This window comes from Sorex araneus, chromosome 2 (genome assembly GCF_027595985.1).
Source record: "Sorex araneus isolate mSorAra2 chromosome 2, mSorAra2.pri, whole genome shotgun sequence".
NCBI lineage: Eukaryota > Metazoa > Chordata > Mammalia > Eulipotyphla > Soricidae > Sorex > Sorex araneus.
The window spans coordinates 26,142,206-26,162,133 of record NC_073303.1 but is presented as its reverse complement, the minus strand read 5'-3'; the positions used below and the strand labels follow the sequence as shown (position 1 = coordinate 26,162,133).

The 19,928-nt window shown below is 60.9% G+C and overlaps 1 protein-coding gene across 7 annotated transcripts in view; it reads left to right on the top strand.

Moving 5' to 3' along the window:
* Positions 1–19,928, top strand: part of ANKS1A (ankyrin repeat and sterile alpha motif domain containing 1A) — a 190,078-nt gene that overhangs the window by 159,201 nt on the left and 10,949 nt on the right. For 6 of the 7 annotated variants that reach the window (XR_008628449.1, XR_008628448.1, XM_055125256.1 and 3 more), the window contains exons 12-13: positions 10,178–10,244; positions 15,357–15,463. Coding sequence is in view for 5 of the 7 variants with exons in the window: in XM_055125256.1 (XP_054981231.1) it covers positions 10,178–10,244; positions 15,357–15,463 (174 nt within the window). In the remaining 2 variants the exon portion in view is untranslated. Of the gene's footprint in view, positions 1–10,177; positions 10,245–15,259; positions 15,464–19,928 lie in introns of those variants that run through there. The other variant, XM_055125259.1, reaches the window with a different exon arrangement.

Here is a 19,928-nt window from a genome sequence, read left to right as displayed (position 1 = left end):
GGCTTAACAAAAGAGTGATTGGGTAGTTTGCCATAACATTGGTTTCCCCAGGCAGGGAGCCTCTTCACATTGCACAAAGAGGATGTTTGAGATTGAAATTGTCCAAGATTCTACAGCTTATTAAATGAATTTTGAACTTGAGGGTTCCCCCCCCCTTCCTATCTTGGTTTACACCTGGCAGTGCTCAGGGCTTACTCCTGGCTCTGTGCTCAGATCACTCTTGGCAGGACTTAGGGGACCATAGAGGTGCCAGGGATGGAACCTGGGTCGCCTGAACCCAGACACAGCCCTCTGACCATTGTACTGTCTCTCTGGCCCTTCAATTAATTTTGTTTTTGTTTCGGGCCACACCCAGTGAAGCGTAGGGCTTCCTCCCGGCGCTACACTCAGGAATGACGCTGACCAGCTCAGGGAGCCGTAGGGAAGCGAGGGATTCAACCCAGGTCAGCGATTGTGCAAGGCAGGTACTCTTCCCACTGCACTATCTCTCCAGCCCCTCAACTAACTTTTTTAAACTTCCAAGCCTTCCTTCTTTTCATTTCTCCCTCCCTATATACTGCCTTTCCAGGTTCTCCATCCCTCATATTTAAAATTCTACTTGGAGCCGTGGGCTGGAGTGGCTAGGGCGTTTGCCTTGCACGAGGCGGACCTGGATTCGATTTCTCCGCCCCTCTTGGAAAGCCCGGCAAGCTACCGGGAGTATCTCGCCCGCACGGCAGAGCCTGGCAAGCTACCCGTGGCATATTCAATATGCCAAATAGAGTAACAAGTCTCACAATGGAGATGTTACTGGTGCCCGCTCGAGCAAATCGATGAGCGACAGGATGACAGTGACTTGGAGCTGTAGTAGAATAGAAGCAAGGCCCTAAGGAAATGAGTTCCACGAGTGAGACTCGTGCGGCCATTAGCAGGCACGCACCTTCTCGTGCTGTGGCCCTGGACATGAGTTAGCAGCTCCCCCTCCCCTTCGGTGATGCTCCCGTGATGAGCTCATTGACGGCGGCATTCTAAGTCTCGGTGCTCACACACTTGCTAGCTGGACGGTTGGAGTCCTGGCTGTGGCGCCCCCGCCTCGTCAGTCGCAGTGTTTGCAGGGCCCCTGGCTGGGGGGGTGGCAGTGTTGGGGGTCAGAGGGCGCAGAGCTGCCGTGACTGCTCTTGGCACACGTGGGCAGCCCCAGAACTTCCTCGGCCTCGTGTGTGGGGCAGCTGCTCTGGCCACTGAACTGTTTCACGGCCCCTTCCTGTGTCTGACGTTTGGGTTCTTCTCTCGTACTTCCCCACTCCTGTGGTTGTAACGATGGAAAGAATCACTGGGAGCGGTTGGGGGGTGGGCAGGGAGCGGTGATTGGGGCGGTCAGCCAGTGCCCCGTGGAGAGGACCCCACTAAAGAGCCACAGAGACCCCCGCAGGCCTGCAGGTTCGCACTAATCAGCGGGCAGAGAGATAGTACAGAGGGGAGGGCACTCTCCCTGCCTGCGGCTGCCCAGGTTCAATCCCTAGCACCCCGTGCGGTCCCCCAAGACTGCCAGGAGTGACCCTTACACGCCAACCATACCATTGGCCCAGAAAGAGACAAAAACCAAAGAAACGTGGTGGTCAGAGGTACTTAAGAAGGGTGCCTGCCTTGCTGTGAGCTCGGAAAATCAGGATTTCAGGAAGGATGGCCCTGGCAGTAGGGACGGGGTGCTTGGGGCCAGGCTAGACCCCCCGGCTCCACCTCTTACCCTTACTCCTCTCGCTCCTCTGTGGATGGGTCTGTCTTGGTGTATTCATCTCAGACCCCAGGGGACACAGACCCAGCCGCGACACGGGCTGTGCTCTCCACACTGAAGTCCCTCCGTGAGGGAGGGATGTGTTTTCTGAGGGTGAGGAGCAGGAGGCTGTTTTCCCAGGTCTTCTCTGGGAGCACGGATAATCGAGCCTACAAACTGTCGGGCTCCGGGCTGAGCGTCGGCCCCACGGCTCTGCGGGCCGGGTGACAGTGTCGCAGCGTCCTCTCCCCCACGCTCTTGCTCTTTTGTTTCCTTTGTTGACTGGACCTGTGTCTGCTCCTCCGCGCCAGGCAGGCTCCATTACAGATGCTGACATGCAAACCACAGTCGATCTGGCAGTTTTTTTGACTCTCGATTTGATCCTGAGATTTTATTCAGAAAATCTTCCAGCACATCAAGAATTTGAGAGGGAGAGGAATAGTGAAAGCCTCCGTGTCTACCGCCTCACGCAAGGTTCCAGACTTAATTTAGCCTAACACCCCTTTCCAGGGGCGTAGGAAATTCCTCATCATCCCCCTGGAAATCTGCCTTCTTTAAGCATAGAGAAAGTTCCCCCACCTCCTCTTGCATCTTTTTGTTTGTTTGTTTTTATTTCTGGGCCACAGCTCCTGGCTCTGTGCTCAGGGGTGAGCCCTGGCAGGACCTGGGGACCGTATGTGGTACCCAGGATCAAACCTGGGTTGCTGTGTGCAAGAGAAGTGCCCTACCCTACCCTCTGTCCTACCACCAGTCCCCCAGTCGCACCTCTTAATTGCACCACGCCCCTTTCTGTGTCCAGCTGCCTGGGAGAACAGTTTCCCCCACTTTGGGAAACACCTAGAAACTAGATTCTGTAATTAGCCTTATCTTATCTATCCATCCTTCACTCCACTTAAAAATTCACGTTATTTAGGGGGAGTGTTTTGAAATCAGATTCAGGCATCAGTACATTTCCTCCTGAAACATCTCAACATGCTTATCATTAACTAGAATTCAATATTTGTTTATAGTTCCTTGGGGAGGGGAGGATATGAAGTATAATGTATAAATCAAATATCTGCCATTCCCAAGTTTTGATAAGACATACATTTATCCAATACAAATTCCTTATCAGGAGACAATTCCTTTCCATCACCACAGAAAGCTTGCAAGCTTCCTCCTGCCCCTCCCTGGCCAATGCGTACCTCCCCCTGCCCCCAGCAATCGCTCTCGGACATTTTTTCTGTCACTGTAGATTCCTTTCCCTGTCCTATAAACAGAATCGATGTATTTATTGCGTGTTCCTTTGTGTACTATTTCTCTGTGAGAATATTTGTGGGGGGAGGGAGTCTGGCCACACCCGGCGATACTCGGGGTTAACTTCCTGGCTCTGCACTCAGGAATTACTCCTGGCACTGCTGGGGTGGGGTGGGGGGTGCCTCGGAGTGCTGGGGAGCAAACCCAGCTCCGCATGCAAGGGAAGCCCCTCACCTGCCCTACATCGTAGGCTCTTTCTGTGAAAATTTTTTTTTGGCTTTTTGGGTCACACCCAGCGATGCTCAGGGGTTACTCCTGGCTTTGCACTCAGGAATTACTCCTGGCAGTGCTCGGGGGACCATATGGGATGCCGGGGATCGAACCCAGGTCGGCCTCGTGCAAGGCAAACACCCTACCCGCTGTGCTATCACTCCGGCCCCTCTTTCTGTGAAATTTTAACAAGTGCTTCAAAGTAAACTTTGGGGTCTCTGTCTATTTCATTTGCCAAATTCACAAGTTCTGAGATAACTGGGAGTGGCGGAAGCCCCAGGTACTGCCCGTTACCCTCAAGTCTGTGGCCCTTGGCCCCTAAGGTAGACCGTGTGCTACTCCGACAGTGCACCAGCCTCTCCTCGTACAGGGCAGCTGTTGGCCTGCAGGGTCCCTGCGGGAAGAGCAGCTTTCTCAGGCCACGTGGCCGAGGAGCTGGGTTCTGAGTGGAGGTGTGTTGGGCTAGCCCCACGTGTGGCCGGACTACCAGTCTGTGGCTAAAGAACGTTCCGTTGCCCCAGAGCAGAACCAGGGGACGGGACTCGGAGGGGGCAGTGGCGAGTGTAGGGCCCCGAGGAGCACGTCCCGTGTGTGTCCTGAGCGTCTGCGCCTTTCTGAGGCGGGTGTGCCGCCCACCCGCCCGCCACAGCCGAACCCTGTCCTCCAGAGAGAGCAGATTTTGTCACTGGACTCAGACCCAAACACATTGTCCTCATTCATCTTCCAGACTCGGCCTGCTTCCTCAGGCCCGTCCTGGGTACATCTCCCAGAGCTCTGTGGCAAACCGTCACGAAGTTTGCTGGTACCCCCCAGCGAGCCTTTTTTACTTCTCCATGGCGCTGACCAGGAGAAGCTGTCTCCCTTCCTGGCGTTGCATGGCCGGCCTTGAGCGCTGTCCGGGAGTTGCGGGGTGGGGGACGTTTCAGGGAGCACGGTCCAGGATCAGTCCAGGAGGTATGGGAAAGTGGAAAGGAAGAGGGTTCCCCGAGCACAGAGCCAGGAGCCAGCCCTGAGCATCACGGGGCGTGGCCTAAGGAAGAGGAATGTCAGAAGGAGGCGAAAGGGGATGGACACTTCCCTGCCCGCCAGCGGGGGCCCTGCAGACTGAGCACAAGGGGCTCCAAGGCAAGCCCGCCCTGTTGCCTCTCTGCCTAGGAGAGAGGGGGGCTTGTGGGAGAAGGTGGCCAGGGACAGGGGCTTCAGGGCAGGGTGACCCCCGCCGGGTTACAAAGCCCAGCGGGCAGGTGGTGATGGCGCAGATGTCCACGGCCGGGAGCACCGCCGAGGGCTGAAGCTGCTCATCGTTTGCGGGGGAGCGGAGGGGTCTGGCGGAGGCCGGCCCGGAGCCTGCCAGCGCAGCCATTCATCCCCGTCACCCTCCCCCACCCGGGCCCGCCTCCCTCTTCTAAAAGCGGTTGACAAGGTTAGAAAATCAGGACAAATAATTTGCTCCAATCCATCTTTGTCTTTCCCGAGGCCTTGTGCAGTTTGGTCTGGGGGGGGGGGAGGCAGAAGTGGGGAAGAATAACTCAGCCTCTGGCCGGTGACCCTCTTTCAAAGGTGGCCTCAGCCCACTCGGTGGAGAGAGAGCCTGTCTGCGCTCAGCCATGAATTCCTATGTGGCTGTGCGGAGTGCGGCCGTCAGCATCTTCGGGTTCCTCCTCTGAGGCGCCAGCCTGGCCGTCAGCAGTCACCTGAGGGCAGGGCCAGCCCCGTCCCTCTGCCTTGTGCGGGGGGCGGGGGGGAATGGGAGGCAGAGGGTGTGTCCCTGCCCCCCCCCCTCGTGCTGGAAGCTGGAGCTTCCTGGGGAGCAAGCACAGCACCCACGGTCAGTGGCGCTGACCGCAGTGAGAACGGTGTCGTAAGCGGGGGGCCGGCTCTGCGGTTAGGTGGGCTTCCGTTTTCCCACCCGAGAAACGGGATCAAACACTGAGCCAGTCAGTCTTTCCCAAACTGGGCCGTACTCCCACCCACAGGGCTGGGACCACCGGGACTATGGCTGGGGTGGTCGTTGCAGGGTGCTTTCTGTTTGTTTGAAGAAGGTAGATTTCAGGGGAGGGAGGTAAGGAAAATTGGGAGTGGGGGATACACATGGCTGTGCTCAGAGCTTACTTCTGGTGGTGCTCAGGGGGTCATGTGGGATGCCAGGAACCGAACCCAGGGCAGCCTCGGGCAAGACAAGCGCCGCTCTAGCCACTATACTATGGCTTTGCCCCCGAGGGATTCGTTTTTCTGGAAAGGGGGCAATCGGCCCCTCAGTTTGGGAGCGTCTGCAGAATTGTTGGCGAAGGATGACTCCAAGCTGTGGGGTGTGAGGTCGCAGTGGCGGCACCCCCGGAAGGGCAGACAAAGACGAAGCCGAGGAGGAAGAGTGAGAGTCCAGCCCGGGGGGTCCAAGTGTGGTGGCTTTTCCCCTCTGACATCCTGGCGAGGCAGCTCGCCTGGGTGGCAGCTGCTGTTTGTCACCGAGCACCTCGGGGCACGGCGAGAGCCCCGACGGAAACAGCATGACGCAGGGTCCTTACCCCGGATGGTCCTCCGGGACCCACCGTAAAACACACCCTCAGGAAGGAACCGTGCAGGGCCGAGTGGCTTCCGGGCCTGAGCCCTGGGCACAGGGAGACGTGCAGGTCGTCTTCAGTGCTCGGTGTCGGCCCCTGGAGACTGTGTGTCCCCCAGCAGAGAGAGGCCCGCCAGGGCGTGCGTGACATCAGGCACCAGCTCAGTTGCTGCTGCATCATAAAACCTCACTTCCTGTTCCCCTTCGCATTGAAAGCATCTTAGAAGGGAGATAGGGGCCAGGGTGATAGTCCAGTGGGGAGGGCGTTTGCCTTGCGCGTGGCCAACCCAGGTTCAATCGCTAGGAGTATTTCCTGAGTACAGAGCTGGGAGTATCCCCTGAGCATAGCCAGGTAGGACCCAGAAAGCCAAAAATAAATAAATAGATTTTTTTTTAGAAGAAAAAAAAAGAAGGAAAACAGTTATACTTGTCAGGATAGTGGGGTCCTCCCTGGCTTGTAGGCTGGGCCAGAGGATACAGTATTGCTCACGCCAGCAGTGCTCAGGGCCACAGGGCCTCTGGGGGTGCCCACAGGTCTCCAGGGCCACACCCAGCAGTGTTGGCTTGGGGTGCCCGGGGTGCTACCAAGGTCGAGGCATACAAGACATGTGAGACATGTGCCTTAGCCTCCCCCTGTACCATCTCTCCTTCCCTCATTTTTCTTTTTCTTTTTCTTTTTTTTTTTTTTTTGGTGGTTGGGTGCTTAAATTTTAATTTCTGAAGTTATTAGTATTATCTGAAAAGTGATGTTATCTGTTCGTTTTTATTTTTCACTGAGGTACCATGGATTTGCAAGTGTAAACTGTTTTCATGTTGGGCGCACCGTGTTACCACTCCACACCCAGTGGTTTTTGACCAACTGGGCCAGAGGTTCAATGCAAGGGCTGAGAAAGTGGTGCAGCTCAGATTATCCAGGGATTACCCGGGGCACCCCAGCAGTGCTCGGGAGCCTCCAGGAAACCACCTAGCACCTCAGGGGACCAAGTAGTGCCGGGGACTGAAGCAGAATCAAATACAAGCCATGCGCTTCAACTGTGCTCTCGCCTTGAAAATGTTTTGCTTTGAGGCCAGGCCTGGCGACGCTCAGGGTTACTTCTGGCTCTGCGCTCAGGAATGACTTCTGGTTGGACTGGGGCGACCATATGGGGTGCCGGGGACGGGACCAGGGCGGGCCACATGAAAGGTGAGTGTCCTGCTCACTGCCCTATCTCTCCAGCGGTTCCGGTGGGCTGGGCACTTGCCTTGCACACAGCTGATCCAGGTTTGATCCACCCACCCGCCACCCCATGGTTTTCTCACCCCATGTGAGTCCACCGGGAGGGACCCCTGAGCAGAAAGTCAGGAGTAAGCTCTGAGCACCACGAGGTGTACCCCCATAAGCCCAAACCACGCAGAAATGTGGTGGCGAGAACTTGTAGGCCTTTCCCAACCAAGCACTGAACTCGATAGATTGCAGAGGTGCAGCCCGGCCGCCGTGTCCAGCTGTCCAGACAGCAAGAGGAGAGCCGTGTGCTTGCGTTCCTCCCAGCTCTTCCTCCCGCCGAGATGCTCGGCGTTTCTGTGAAAGCAGTCTGATGAGAACATTTTCTTTTCGTTGTTATTGAGTTGTTTTTTTCCCCCCGTTTTGTTTTTATTTGGGAGCCACATCCAGTGGTGCTCAGGGCTGACTCCTGGCTCTGCACTCAGGGATCACTCCTCGTGGGCTGGGGAGACCATATGGGTTGCCAGAGGTCGAACCCAGGTTGACCGCAAACAAGGCAAGCGCCCTTCCTGCTGTTCTGTTGCTCTGGTCCAGAAATAAGAAATTCCCCCGGGGCTGGAGTGATAGCACAGCGGGTAGGGCGTTTGCTTTGCACTCGGCCAACCCGGGTTCGAATCCCAGCATCCCATATGGTCCCCTGAGCACCGCCAGGGAAAATTCCTGCGTGCATGAGCAAGGAGTGACCCCTGTGCATCGCCGGGTGTGACCCAAAAAGCAAAAAAAAAAAAAAAGAAATTCCCTACCTAACCCACGTCAAACCTGCACGAGGTGCATAGGTCAGAATCTTCTCTGACCACGCCTTTGTCTAGACTGCAGTGACCACGTGCCCGCACTGCTGTTCTGGGCCGTGGCAGGGTGGCCAGGACTCCTCCCTGCCCCCACAGTCCTGGCAGCACTGATCCTGGGTGCTGGTGTGCCAGGCTGGGTCCTGCCAAATCCCACCCCTCCACTGCCCTCCCAGCTTTCACCAAGGCAGGAAATGGTAGCCTCGGTAAACAGTGAGTACTCCAAGTTCCTCCACAGACCAGAGCCTTCGGAGCTGGACTCACTACCGCAATTCATGAAAGTGGAACCTGCTCTCTTAGCTAGGTTTGAATGGGTGTGTTGTGAGGGGTCGTGCGCATTTCCTAGCTGGCCTGCGTCTGTCTGACGGAAGGCAGCCTGTACGAACCTGGGCTTTCCCGGCCCTTTGTAGTTGGCCTGATGGTGCGTCCTGGGGCGCCGGGCAGAAAAGAACAGAACTCAGAATCAGCAGGACGCTCAACTCCGGTCACCCTGATTTCAAAGGGCCTTTTGGCAGAATCTCATGAATTGCTCAGCCCTGGGGTGTTGATTGGGCAAACCCAGCTGGAGCTTAGGGTCTGGGGTGATTATAATGAAAATGAAATATGTAACAGACATGGCTTTATTTCCAAAGGTACCTTGAAGTCACCTTGAATTTTTTTTCCCCCACTCTTTTTGTAAGGGGTGGGAGGGCGCACCCAGCACTGGTCAGGGCTTACTCCTGGGTCTGTCTCGAGGACGGGCACCCCTGGCTCTGCACTCAGGAATTACTCCTGGTGGTGCTCGGGGGACCAGAAGTGGTGACGGGTTTGCCACATTCGGTGCAAGAGCCTTACCCGGTGTATTGTCTCTGCAGCGCCCCCTTTTGTTTCAGAGCAGGGGTGGGGGTGGGGACGGGGGGGGGGCAACCCTGGACCTGGACTGGGCAGGACCAAGGAAAGCCGGGAACTGGGGAGCAGGGATGCTGGGGAGCAGGCAGTGAGGGGCTGCCTGAAAGTGGGTTCCACCCTTCTCTTGGCTCCTGCGGGGGGTGCGTAGGAGGCACTCCCAGGGCGTTTCGGCAGGGTCCCGGGTGGCGGGGGGGGCTGCCCGGCGCGGTCATTTCCCTGAGTGGAGAGAACCCCTCCTGCTGCGCCCAGCGCCAGGGCAGGCGCCTGCCTGTGCGTTCCTCCGCTGGGTGTCAGATGTGCTTCTTTGTCTGCCAGCTGGAGCCTGGCTGGAGAGTTGTTGACTCTCTGATGGTCAGACTCAGGCTCCTTACTTGCACTTAAGGGGAAAATTGTCCAAGCCCGGGTACAAAAGGTTCTCTCTTCATTTCTTTGGAAAAAGAGCAGTGAATGAGCTCATTATCACTGCAGCCTGAAGGAGGCGCAGGGAGGGCGGGGCAGCTGCTTCCTCCTCGCCGCCCCTGGCCACTGTGTCCTGCAGTGGGGGCTTGGGTCTGGCCTGGGGTGACCTAGCCAGATGGCTGGGACAGGTGGTCCATGGGGGAAGAGAGGGGGAAACGGAGGCATTTGGATGCTTTGAGTCCGGCTCGCTCTGCTCCGGTCAGGAGCACGACTGAGAGGCCCGGGAGGTGGCAAGAGCTTAATGAGCTGTGCTGAGACTTTGTGTGCAGGAGGCCCGGGTTCAATCCCCGGCTCCCCGTGGTCCCCGAGCACTACTGTGTGTGTCCCCACACCTAACAGCCCACAAAACCAGGAGTAACAAGGTGCATGCCCAGCCTTTCTCTCCCCCTGACTGTGGGCCTGCTAGCCTGCAGGGAGCGGACAGTCCTCCACTTGGGGTGATGTCCCTTCCTCACCGTGGCATCCAGGAGGGTCCTAGGCCTGGCGCTGTGCCCCTCTCAACCAGAGCCAGAGGCCACGCAGTGTCCTGTCCTTGCCGGGCGCTGGGGATTTGCCCGGGACTGTTCTCGGCGCTTGGGAGACGGCATGGCTCGAAGCTGGCGAAGCGTGCTCTGCTAGTTAAAATCTGGCCTGGACAGAGCATGTGCCGGGGGGTCCTCCTGGAGCCCCTGGCCTGTGTCTGCCGGGGCGGGGCAGCAGACTGCAGCCGTGGAAGGGGGGCTCCAGCTGAGGGCAGGGCGCAGCCCAGTTCATTCGGAGCAGGTGTGCACACTCGCTGGTCCTATGTCCAGAGAGGGTCTCTCACAGATCCAGAGTGGCACCGGCTTCCCGTACCTCGTGGGTTGGTGCGAAACCTGGGAACGATCGGAAAGACCCTAACGGCCCGCCCTGGGCGTGTTGGCGATTAGCTGGCAGAGTTTAACCCAACCTCACGGCCTCTCCTCCTTGTTCCTCTTTCGTTACAGATCGAGAAAATCATGAGCTCCATTGGAGAGGGGATCGACTTCTCCCAGGAGCAGCAGCGGATCTCAGGTATGGTGCCAGGCCACTGCTTCCCCCCACACCCCGGCCTCCGGCTCCTTTGTGGCTCGGGCCTCCTCTCTGATCCGCACGAGAGACACGCAGGGGACGAGGGGGCTGGGCCCAGACGGGTCCTGCTCTCAGTATGCAGGGTCTCGTGCGTCTCGACAGCCCATCAGCTGTTATTCGTAGGGTCGTGATTCTTTTTCCATATAGTAGAGGCAAAAGTCTGTGAGTTAAATTTCAGGCGACTGATTAGGAAGCTTTTTAAAATGTCACTTGTTCCGCAGTTAGTCGTGTAAATGTAGGCTTTGTCGGACTGGCTTTAATTGGTGTTGGTCGGCCTGATCCCCGGTGGTGGCAAGGCGGTGAGTCCTCGTGTCTGTGTCTCCAGCTTCCTCTCCGTCCCTTTGCTTCAGGTCGCTGCTGCTTTGGGCGTTCTTGACCGTTCTGAGGCGTTTCCTTTGGAGCAGGGAAGAACTGGGGGCAGTTCTGTGCCATTTTCCTCCATGACAGAGTTGTGAGCGTGGTGAGGTGGCATTCTAGGTGTCCTGCCCCTCTCGCCTGGTGATGGTCCTGCCCCAGCAGTGACAGGGAGCCCGTTTTTGCGCTGGGTGCAGGGCGCTTGCCTGCACCGAGGGATGGCGTGTCTGGTTTGCTTGGAGTACAGACCCCTCGGCTTCCTCTCGGAGCCTGGCTGGCAGGAGGGCAGGTGCCCAGGGCTTCTGTGTGCTGGGGGGTTCAGCCCAGGGGGTCTCCACGGAAAATGTGAGCTCTGGAGCCAGCCTCGCTTATTCAAGGCCTGTGCCAGGCACATGTATGTCTTGGGCGAATCCTTAGTCTCTCTGAGCCTCCAATTCCTTCTGTTAGAACATCTCCTTGGTGTTCTTTCTCATTGGGAAATGAGTAGAATACTCAAGAGCCTGCGCCCAAAAGGTCCTTGAGATATACAGTAGCGAGGCTCATGAGTCATGTTTCGGGTCCGTACCTAGTGGCGTGCCCATCTGGGAGCCATGCCCAGTGATGCTTGGCCCAGCAGAGCAGACCTGGTGGTTTGGGGTGACCGGCCACCAAGGCCACGCAGTTCTTGGGGACACCGTGGAGTGCCAGGCATTGAACTTGGCACTGAGCGTCACACACAGCAGGCGTTGTGTGCCTTGTCTTGCCCCTTGTGCTCGCTTGCTTTGTTGTTGTTACTGTTGAGGGTTTACTCCTGGCTCTGTGCTCAGGAATCAGTCCTGGTGGGGCGGGGGGCTATGTGGTGACTCAGTCGAGACACCTCTCGAACAGGGCGTCAGCCCCCGCTGGCTTGTCCTCCTCCATTCTCCAGACTGAGTTCCAAGAGTTCCAAGAGCTGCTGTGGAAAATGCCTCGTTTCTCTCCGTACTCTGGGAGAGAAGACGAACTGGCTTTGGTCACTTCGGGGTCTTACTGCCGCCCACTCAGGCGGCTTTTTTGGCCAAGTCGGTGGCCGTTTCCAGGTGGGAGCCACCTCAGACCAGCCTCACCAGGGTCAGCTGCCAGCGGTGCCTGGGGGGACCCAGAGGGGGGTAGTGGCGGTTCATCCGGCGGTTTCCCTGCGCCTCCCTGCCTTGAGCAGCTGGAGTTACTTGCACGTGCTTGGGAGTCGTGCGGCCCGTGGGCCCTGATGCCTCAGGGCGCGGAGCCCCCCTGAAAGGTCCTCCCGGGAGAGGGGTGCTGCGTGTCCCCCTCGCCTGCCGGTCCCTGCCGCCAGCTCTCCCAGGACGTGACTTATTCGGAAAGCTGGCTGCGTGCACAAGTTTCACCGAAACTCAGGAACGCCGAGGGGGACGCGTGGTCTCCCCTGTCACACCCCTCCCCCCATTCCCACCGTCCTGCCTGCGAACTCTTGTCTTCTGTCTCCTGAGCATGAGGGGACTTTGGCCGGGACCCGGGGCCAGCCACCTTCCGCCCCCACCGAGCAGGACTCCTGTCTGGTCTGAGTGGGCCATGTGAGGGCTGCAGTTGTCCTCGGGGTTGAGCTGTGGGGCAGAGACCTGGGCTTGGAGGTCCCCAGCCGGGAGGGGACCGGGCCATCCCCTGGGCACCCATAGCCGGCCACCCCATGGCCTGGCGGGATTAGGTTTTCCAGAGCACCGTGTCCTGGTAGCCTGGGTGTCACCTTCCTGTGGCCCAGGTGGCCCTCTGAGCTGGAGGCCCTCGAGCTGGCCACGGGCCCCCAGCCCTCGCGTGTCCCACACCGCCGCTGCTCTGAGACGCCCGGGGAGGGTCGCCATCCGATAGCCTCAGGCGCTCCGGCTTCTGTTCCCCGTGGCCTGTGGACACAGCGGAAGGGGCCATCTCTCAGCCAGCCTGTGTCCACCCCTTCAAGGGCAGCTCCCCGGGGGCTTCCCTCTGCCCACTCCAGCCAGCGACAGCCAGCTGGACTCCAGGGGCCTCCCAGTGTGTCCAGAGGGTGACCGTGGCCCCTGCGTCTTTGTCTCGGTCCGCCTGCGACCCCCTTTGTCTGGGAGGCGGTACAGTGGCTTCCAGTCCCTTTGTCTGCTCGCTCCCTCCCTCCCCCACCTTCTCCCCGGCGCCTGCTCTGAGCTCGGCTGGACCCTGAAGTCTGGCCCCCGAGGCTGCACGCCCACCTGAGGAGCAGCCGGTGACTTCGCAGTGGTGTGTCTCCCCCAGCCACCCCTTGGGCGTCAGGGGCCAAGGGGGCACCGGGAAACCTGTGGCTGAGTCCCCAGCAGCGTCCTTCCTCTGTGCCCTCTCCTGGCCGTCCTAGAAACTGTAGGTCAGAACCCATGGCTGTTCTGCTCTTGGCCGCCCGCCGGCTCCAGCCCCCGAGCTGGACGTAAAGTTTGTTTCCACCTTGGATGCGCGCGTGCCTCGGCCGGCACCCTGGGAAGTGTCCTGAACGACTGTTTCATTGTTTTTATTTATTTTTTTGGCGCTGCTAGGAGCGCACGCTGCTCTCGCTCGCTCTTTCGCTCTCTCGCTCTCTCCTCTCTCCCTCTCTGTCTCTTTCTCCCTCTCTCTCAGCCTCTCTTTCCCTCTCTGTCTCTTTCTCTCTCTCTCTCCCTCTCTCTCTCCCTATCTCTCTCTCCCTCTCTTCTCTCTCCTCTCTCTCCCTCTCTCTCTCCCTCTCCTCTCTCTCTCCTCTCTCTCTCTCCTCTCTATCTCTCCTCTCTCCTCTCTCTCTCTCTCTCTCTCTCTCTCTCTCTCTCTCTCTCTCTCTCTCGGCAGCGGCAGCATCTGCTCCAATGTCCAATCTCTGATGCATTTTCCTGAGCGTGGCGGGGAGGAGGGCGGGGAGGGCGGGGAGGGGAGGACCAGACATTACGAGGGGGAGCAAGGACGGTGGGGCTGGCGGCGGGCAGCGTGGAGCCCAGGAGCCCGAGACAAAGCCCTCCGCTGCGGCTCTGCGAGCGCGCACATCTCATCTCCAGCGGCAGGCGGGACCACAGACGCCCGGCGGGGGGGACGGCAGGCAGGAATGAATCAGCAGCCGGGGCCACCGCACTTCCTGGGCGCCCGGGAGCCCGCCGCTTAGGCTGGGGGAGCAAGCGGAGAGCCCCTCTCAAGGGCAGGGGGACACGCGCCTCCCCAGACTCCCCGCTCGGAGTGCCGCTGCAGCGTGCGTCCCTGAGCACGTCAGCCCTGCAGAGGACAGGAAAGCGGCAGCCTGGGACAGTGGGTCAGTCAGCCGTGAGGGGCAGAGACCGCCCGGAGCAGCAGGACGACTCCCGTCGTGCTAGGAGTTGTCTGGTGATGCCGCAGCCGCTTGCTCCCGCCGCGAGTCTCTCCGCCACCCTTTCTCTGCGCTCCTTCTTCCGTCTGTTCTTTGCCGGTGAGGACCGAGGCAGTCGCGGGGGCTCGGCCGTTCCCCGGCTGGTCCCTGGGGACGGACTGAACTTTGCTCCTCCATCCTCCCCTCGGAGCCCAGCCGGTCTCTGTGCCCCCTCCCCTGCTCCGCTGTAGAGGGGCGTCAGGACCCGACACTTCGGGGAAGACGGTGGCTGCCCTCAGCCCGTGCCAGAGCGAGAACTGGACCTCGCCGGACAACGTGAACAGACTTAGCCGCCACAGCTCGGCGGGCAGAGGACCGCTTCCTGCCTTCCTCCCTTTCCTGCCTTCTTTCTTTGAATCTCGTCGGGTCTTGCCACCGCCCGCCGAGAACTGGGTCTGCCCGCCTCCTTTCCTTCCACCTGCGCAAGCAGCGGCACCCGGGGACAGCCCCTGTCCGGAGAGGAACATGAGTGCCCGGCCCCTGACGCCCAGCCTGGCCCGGGAAGCCAGCCCGGTGGCCAGGGCGAGGGTCCGGCCGGCGCCCCGCTCGCCAGCGGCCCGAGTGTAGCCGTCGCCAGGGCGCCTGGCCCCCTGGCATGCCATGTGGTCGTCCCAGCCCAGCCGCCCCTGAGCCGGTGCCCGAGCCCCGGCCCCGGCCAGCCCCTCTCCGCCTCGAGCCTCTGAGCGCGCAGGGCCGGCGGCCATGGTTTGCTTATTCCGGGACTGCTGGGGGAAAACAAGTAAAAGTCCCCCTTCTCCCCTGTGCTGCGGGCCCCGCTGCTTGGCTTGCATGTCCCCGCGGACGGCCGCCGCCGCTTCCCTCCCGGAGCCCTCGCTGCGTGCCTGCGCCCCGCCGCTGCATGAAGAGGTGTGCCCTCTCCTGACCGGTGCCCGCTGCAAGGTCGCAGGACGCGCCCCTCGCCCACGGCCCTCCGGGGGGCTCCGGAAGTTGCATGGATGAGAGGAGTGCCCCCCGCCCCTCCTAGAGCCCGCGGGGGCCAGACTTGCTGAGACACCGCCTCCGTGGAAGGCTGCCGCGGAGTTCGCCCGGACGCCTTGGCGGCCCCCCCACCTGTGGGCCGGGCCCGTGCATGAGCCGCCGCGGCGGGAGCCGCACAGACCGAGGGGGGCTGTGAGCGGGCGGCAGCCCGAGCTGGGGGCTGCCCTGGGCCTGGGCGCGGAAGAGGAGCCGCGGCCCCCTCCCACCCCCGCCACCCCCCTCGCGCTCGTTCTCTTGTTCATAGTTTGGCTGCTTGATGGTAATGACGATGATGTGGCAGTGCCATCTGTCTTCCTCTGAGTGCCGCTGCTACCGCCTTAACGGTTTTTCCCTTTTCAAGCGTCTGCCGATTCCTCTCTCGTCAGGTTCGCGGTCGCTGGAGCAGAGCGTCGGGGAGTGGCTGGAGGCGGTGGGGCTGCAGCAGTATGAGAGCAAGTTGCTGCTGAATGGCTTTGACGATGTCCGCTTCCTGGTGAGTGCTCCCCGGCCGCGCCCCTGCCGGAGTCGCAAACTGTACGTAGTCCGGGGCGTCCTGGGGCAGAGCTGCTCCCGGAGCCCAACAGCGGCGCGGGGGCCGGTGGGCGTCCTGGGGGCAGGCCGGCCAGCTCTCCCGGGGGTAACCGGTCAGGAGTCCGTCTGAGGGGGACTCGGGCCGGGCATGGGGCTGCACGAGCCCTGTCCCGAGCCAGGGGCGAGGCTGAGGTGAGGAAGTGTTGGTTGCTGTCCTGGGGGGCCACACTAGTACCGCCTTCCAGCACGGGGGGCAGGAAAAGAGGAGGAAGGGGAAGAAGAGGAGAGAAACCTTGGTGCCCTTCCTCGGGCTCCCTCAGAGGAAGGGCCTGGCCTGCACCCTGAGCTTCTGTCAGCAAGTCACCCACCCGGCAGGGCTGGGAGCAGCCCTCGGGGGCAGGGCGGGGCGGGGCGCCGTGGCCCGGGCTCCCTCAGACTGTGCTGGCACTCTCAGGCGGGCACTTAACGCCGTGCTGACGGTAATGCTTCTCGTTACTGCTCCGAGGTGCCGGGTGCTTGCTTCGTGTGTGCACACTTTCGCCCGCCGCATTCCCTCTCTCAGTAGCTGGCGGAGTCCGAGCAGGTGTCCCTGGCGCAAGCCCCCTTCTTCCCGTGGCCGTGGGAACGTCACCACTCACGCGCCCGGTTGCCCCTGCCCGCCCCTGCCCGCCCTCACCTCCACCGGCCTGTTCCCGCTCTTACGCCTCCTGGGTGCGCAGCGAGGGCTGCTTCCTCCGAGGCGGCCCCGAAGCTTCCCGTCGCCCTGCTCTCTGGGGGGGTGGCGGCTCGCCCAGTGACCCCGGCAAGGTCAGCCCACCTCCGTGGCTAAGGCCGGGGCAGGCCGTGGGGTCCGCAGCAAATCTCCTCCCAGAGCCAGCTGGGGACCAGTTATTTCTCAGCTTTAAAAAAAAAAAAAAAAAAGGCTGTTTAAAAATAGCGATTTATTTTTCCTTTCAAAAGTTAAACTGAGTATATTTATGGTTTCATCTGGCCTGACCCCTGACTCACACGTTCCTTGGGGAAGTTCAACAAGCCCGGTACAGAGGTGGGGTTCGGCCGGTGAGGGGAGGGTGCGTCCTGTTTCAGGGCTCCCCTCTCCGAGCACCCCTGTTCCTCAGACTGGCTATGGGACGGAGGCACTGGACGTCACAGCGTCCCCTCCTGGACTGCCGAGCTCTTGATTTGTCGCCCTCGGACCCCTTCCCTGCGCCCTCTGGGCTCCTGGACAGGTCTGGCCCGGGACCAGGTGCCCAGCACGGGCCAGGCCCCTGGTGGAGGGAGTCTGCTTCTATTTGGGACACTGGCGAGGGGAGGGAACGCACAGCCACTGCAGCCTGGCCCTTCCTATTGCCCTGGGTACAGTGTCCTTTGTCACTCCGCTTCCTGGCGGGCGCTGCCAGCTGCCCCTCAGGTACCCACAGGGGCCAGTGTCGCCAGGCAGCGCACCCCGGGTAATCACATGTAAATTGCCAGATGGGCTGGAAGGCTAATTAAGTTTTAGCAGCCCAGGAAAGCGAGGGAGAAAACACGCACGCCCGAGGTGGGGGGCGTTTTTGTTTTGAAACAGTCTCTTGGCGTCTGGTCCAACTTGTCTCCCACGGGCTGCTGTGTTGCACCACGGCGCGCGCTGGTGTTCCTGGGCTGTGCCCGGAGACTGTGTGACAGGAGTCAGCGGCATCTTCCGGAGGGAGCAGCATCTGGGAGGAGCTGCTCTGAGTCAGTCTCCCGGGGCCGGGGCGAGAGTGGCTGGGGGAGGAATGAGGGTGTTGCGGGGCCCGTTGCTCCCTCTTTTTTTTTTTTTTTTTTTTTTGCTTTTTGGGTCACACCCAGCGATGCTCAGGGGTTACTCCTGGCTCTGCACTCAGGAATTGCTCCTGGCAGTGCTTGGGGGACCATATGGGATGCTGGGGATCGAACCCAGGTCGGCCGCGTGCAAGGCAAATGCCCCACCCGCTGTGCTATCGCTCCGGCCCCCCGTTGCTCCCTCTTGGCGTGGGCAGCGTGTGGTCCGGCCGCCATCTCCGTGCCCGGCAGCCGCTGCTCCCCCTGGACACTGTGAATGTTGTTTGTGGTCCCCAAACCTGTTTCCTCGCGGCTCCTTGGTCCCAGGTTCACCCTGTGTGTCCACACAGCCCGGTCAGGGTGAGAAGCCGGGTGCCCCGGGGCCCCTCCCGGGTGCTGTGGCCGAGGCTCTGCCTGATGTGCCGGCTGAGGGAGAGGCAGGCCCTGCAGTGAGCTTCGTCCATGCCCCCTTGCCTGTGATGGGGCTGACAGGAGACCCTCAGCGACCAGGCGGGGAGTTGCCCGCCAGCTGCCGGCCACCCTCCTGCTCCTCAGGCAGCAGCTCCTCCCCCCACAGTGCTCGCCCACAGGAAACAGGCTTGCTCGGGGGAAGGGAGGAAGCACACTCCATTAGCGGGGAAGGAAGGTAATTGGCAGCTGGCAAGGATGTGGGTCCGGGCATGCTGGTGCCAGCCTCTGTGCCCAGGCGCTTGCTGAGCGGGTGCCAACACGGCACCATGCGCACATTCAGACAAAAGTCCCAGGGCTCAGGAGCGAGCAGGCTGGAGCACAGCACAGGTGGGCACTCTGGATTGGCTCCCTGAGCTGGCCAGCACAGGTATGCCCCCAGCCCGCTTGAGCTGAGTGGCTCCCGGGCCCCTGAGCACTGCCTGGGGAGCAAAAAGCATTTTTCTAAGACTGGTGCGGGGAAGCGCTCACTGTGGAGCATTGAGCGGAAAACTGAGATGCAGAAATCCATATGGCACCTGACGATTCATTCTCAAACAGCATCTTTGCAGGGGAGGAGCGGGGAGTTGGGGGGGGGGGGGCTCCGTGGCGGTCACCCCAGTGATATCCCTTTCCTGGGGCCTTGTGTCCTTCCTGGGGGTGGCAGAGCGGTTCTGTGTTCCCTACAGCGAATGGGTCTGAGCCCAGAGCGCAGAGCACAGACACGAGTGTCTTCAAGGCGCCTGACGTCCCGCCGGGAAGGACCCGCCCTCGGAGCAGGATAAACCACAGACAGGCCAGGGGCAGGGGCAGATCTGGGGGCCCTGCTGCAAGTCCACCACGGGTCACTGAGGCCCAGAGGGAGAGGGTGAACTTGGGGGCCCGGGAGCAGGAGAGGCCGTACGAGCCGGGGAGACCCCGTAAGTGCAGTGGCAGCTCCCTGGGGGGGTCCATGCCGACTGAGGGGGGCTGCGGGGCCTGTGTGGGCTCCCCAGGGTCAGTGGGGCTGTCGGACGGGAGCGCTCTGCCCGCCTCAGCCCGCTGGCACTGCTGCGAGGGTCAGGCCCGCTGTGGGGCCCCTTTCACGTGCTCTTCCTCTGCTTCTTTCATTACTGGAGTTTGGGGGGTGACTGACCTGGAATTTTCAGGGGTTCTCTCCCTGTGCCCCACTGCTGCCCTGGCCTCTCCAGCCCCATACGGAATCTGGAAATCTGGGGGCTCTTGTTCGTGTCTGAGTCCAACCAGCTGCCCTCAAGATGGGCTTGGGCCGGGGTTGGAGCCATAGCACCGCGGGGAAGGCACTTGCCGTGCACGTGGCCGACCGGGGTTCAAGCCCTGGCATCTCGTGAGGTCCCACAGGCACAGCCAGGAGGAACTCCTGAGCACTGCCGGCTGTGACCCCAAAAAAGCATTAAGAAAAAGGGGGGAAAGGACTTGGACTGCGATACGGGCCCTTTCGTAGCTTCTGGCCGCCGTCGTTTCAGCAGAGGATCTGCCCTGAAGCCCCCGAGTGCACCTCCACATCCCCTGCCCCATCGTCATCAGCGGGAAGTGAGGCCCAGGGGGCGGGACCTGTGCCTGTGGCATCAGCTGGACAGTGCAGGGGAGCCCGGGAGCCCGTGTGGGCCCCTAGGTCCCGGGCCACGGGACTGGGGACTCTGATTAGTCAGTCAGCAGAGATGCCCAGTGCCAGGCGCCGCCTGCCCTCCCCCTGTGCCCCCCAGGGAGGTCTGGGCGTGCGGTCATGCCCGGGGCAGAGCTCAGCGAGCGACTGGCTGGGACTGACTCAGGGCCCCGGCCAGGGGCTCGGGAGCCCGGGAACCCGGTGACACTTCAGGACAGCACCGCTTGCTTAGGCCTCGGCTCGAGAAAGTGGGTGGGGAAAAGGGCAGGACTCTCTCGAAAGTTCTCTTCCTCACCCAGAGAGCTGGGCCGGAAGTGAGGCGGCGGGGCTCCTCCAGCCCCGTCTGACCTGGGGCGGAGGCTCCCTCTCCCCAGCCCTGGCGTCCCCCTGACAGCTGCTCTCCAGGGGCTCACGGTTGCCTGTGGTGACTCAGTGTGGCGGCTGATGAGGGTACGGCTGTCGGGCCCGTGTCCCGGCTGTGTGCTGCCCCGCATGGCCCTGTCCCTGCACCCATGGGCCAGGGTGGCTTTCTCCTCAGATGCATGAGGTGGGGGAGGCCTGGGCCTCCCTCAGG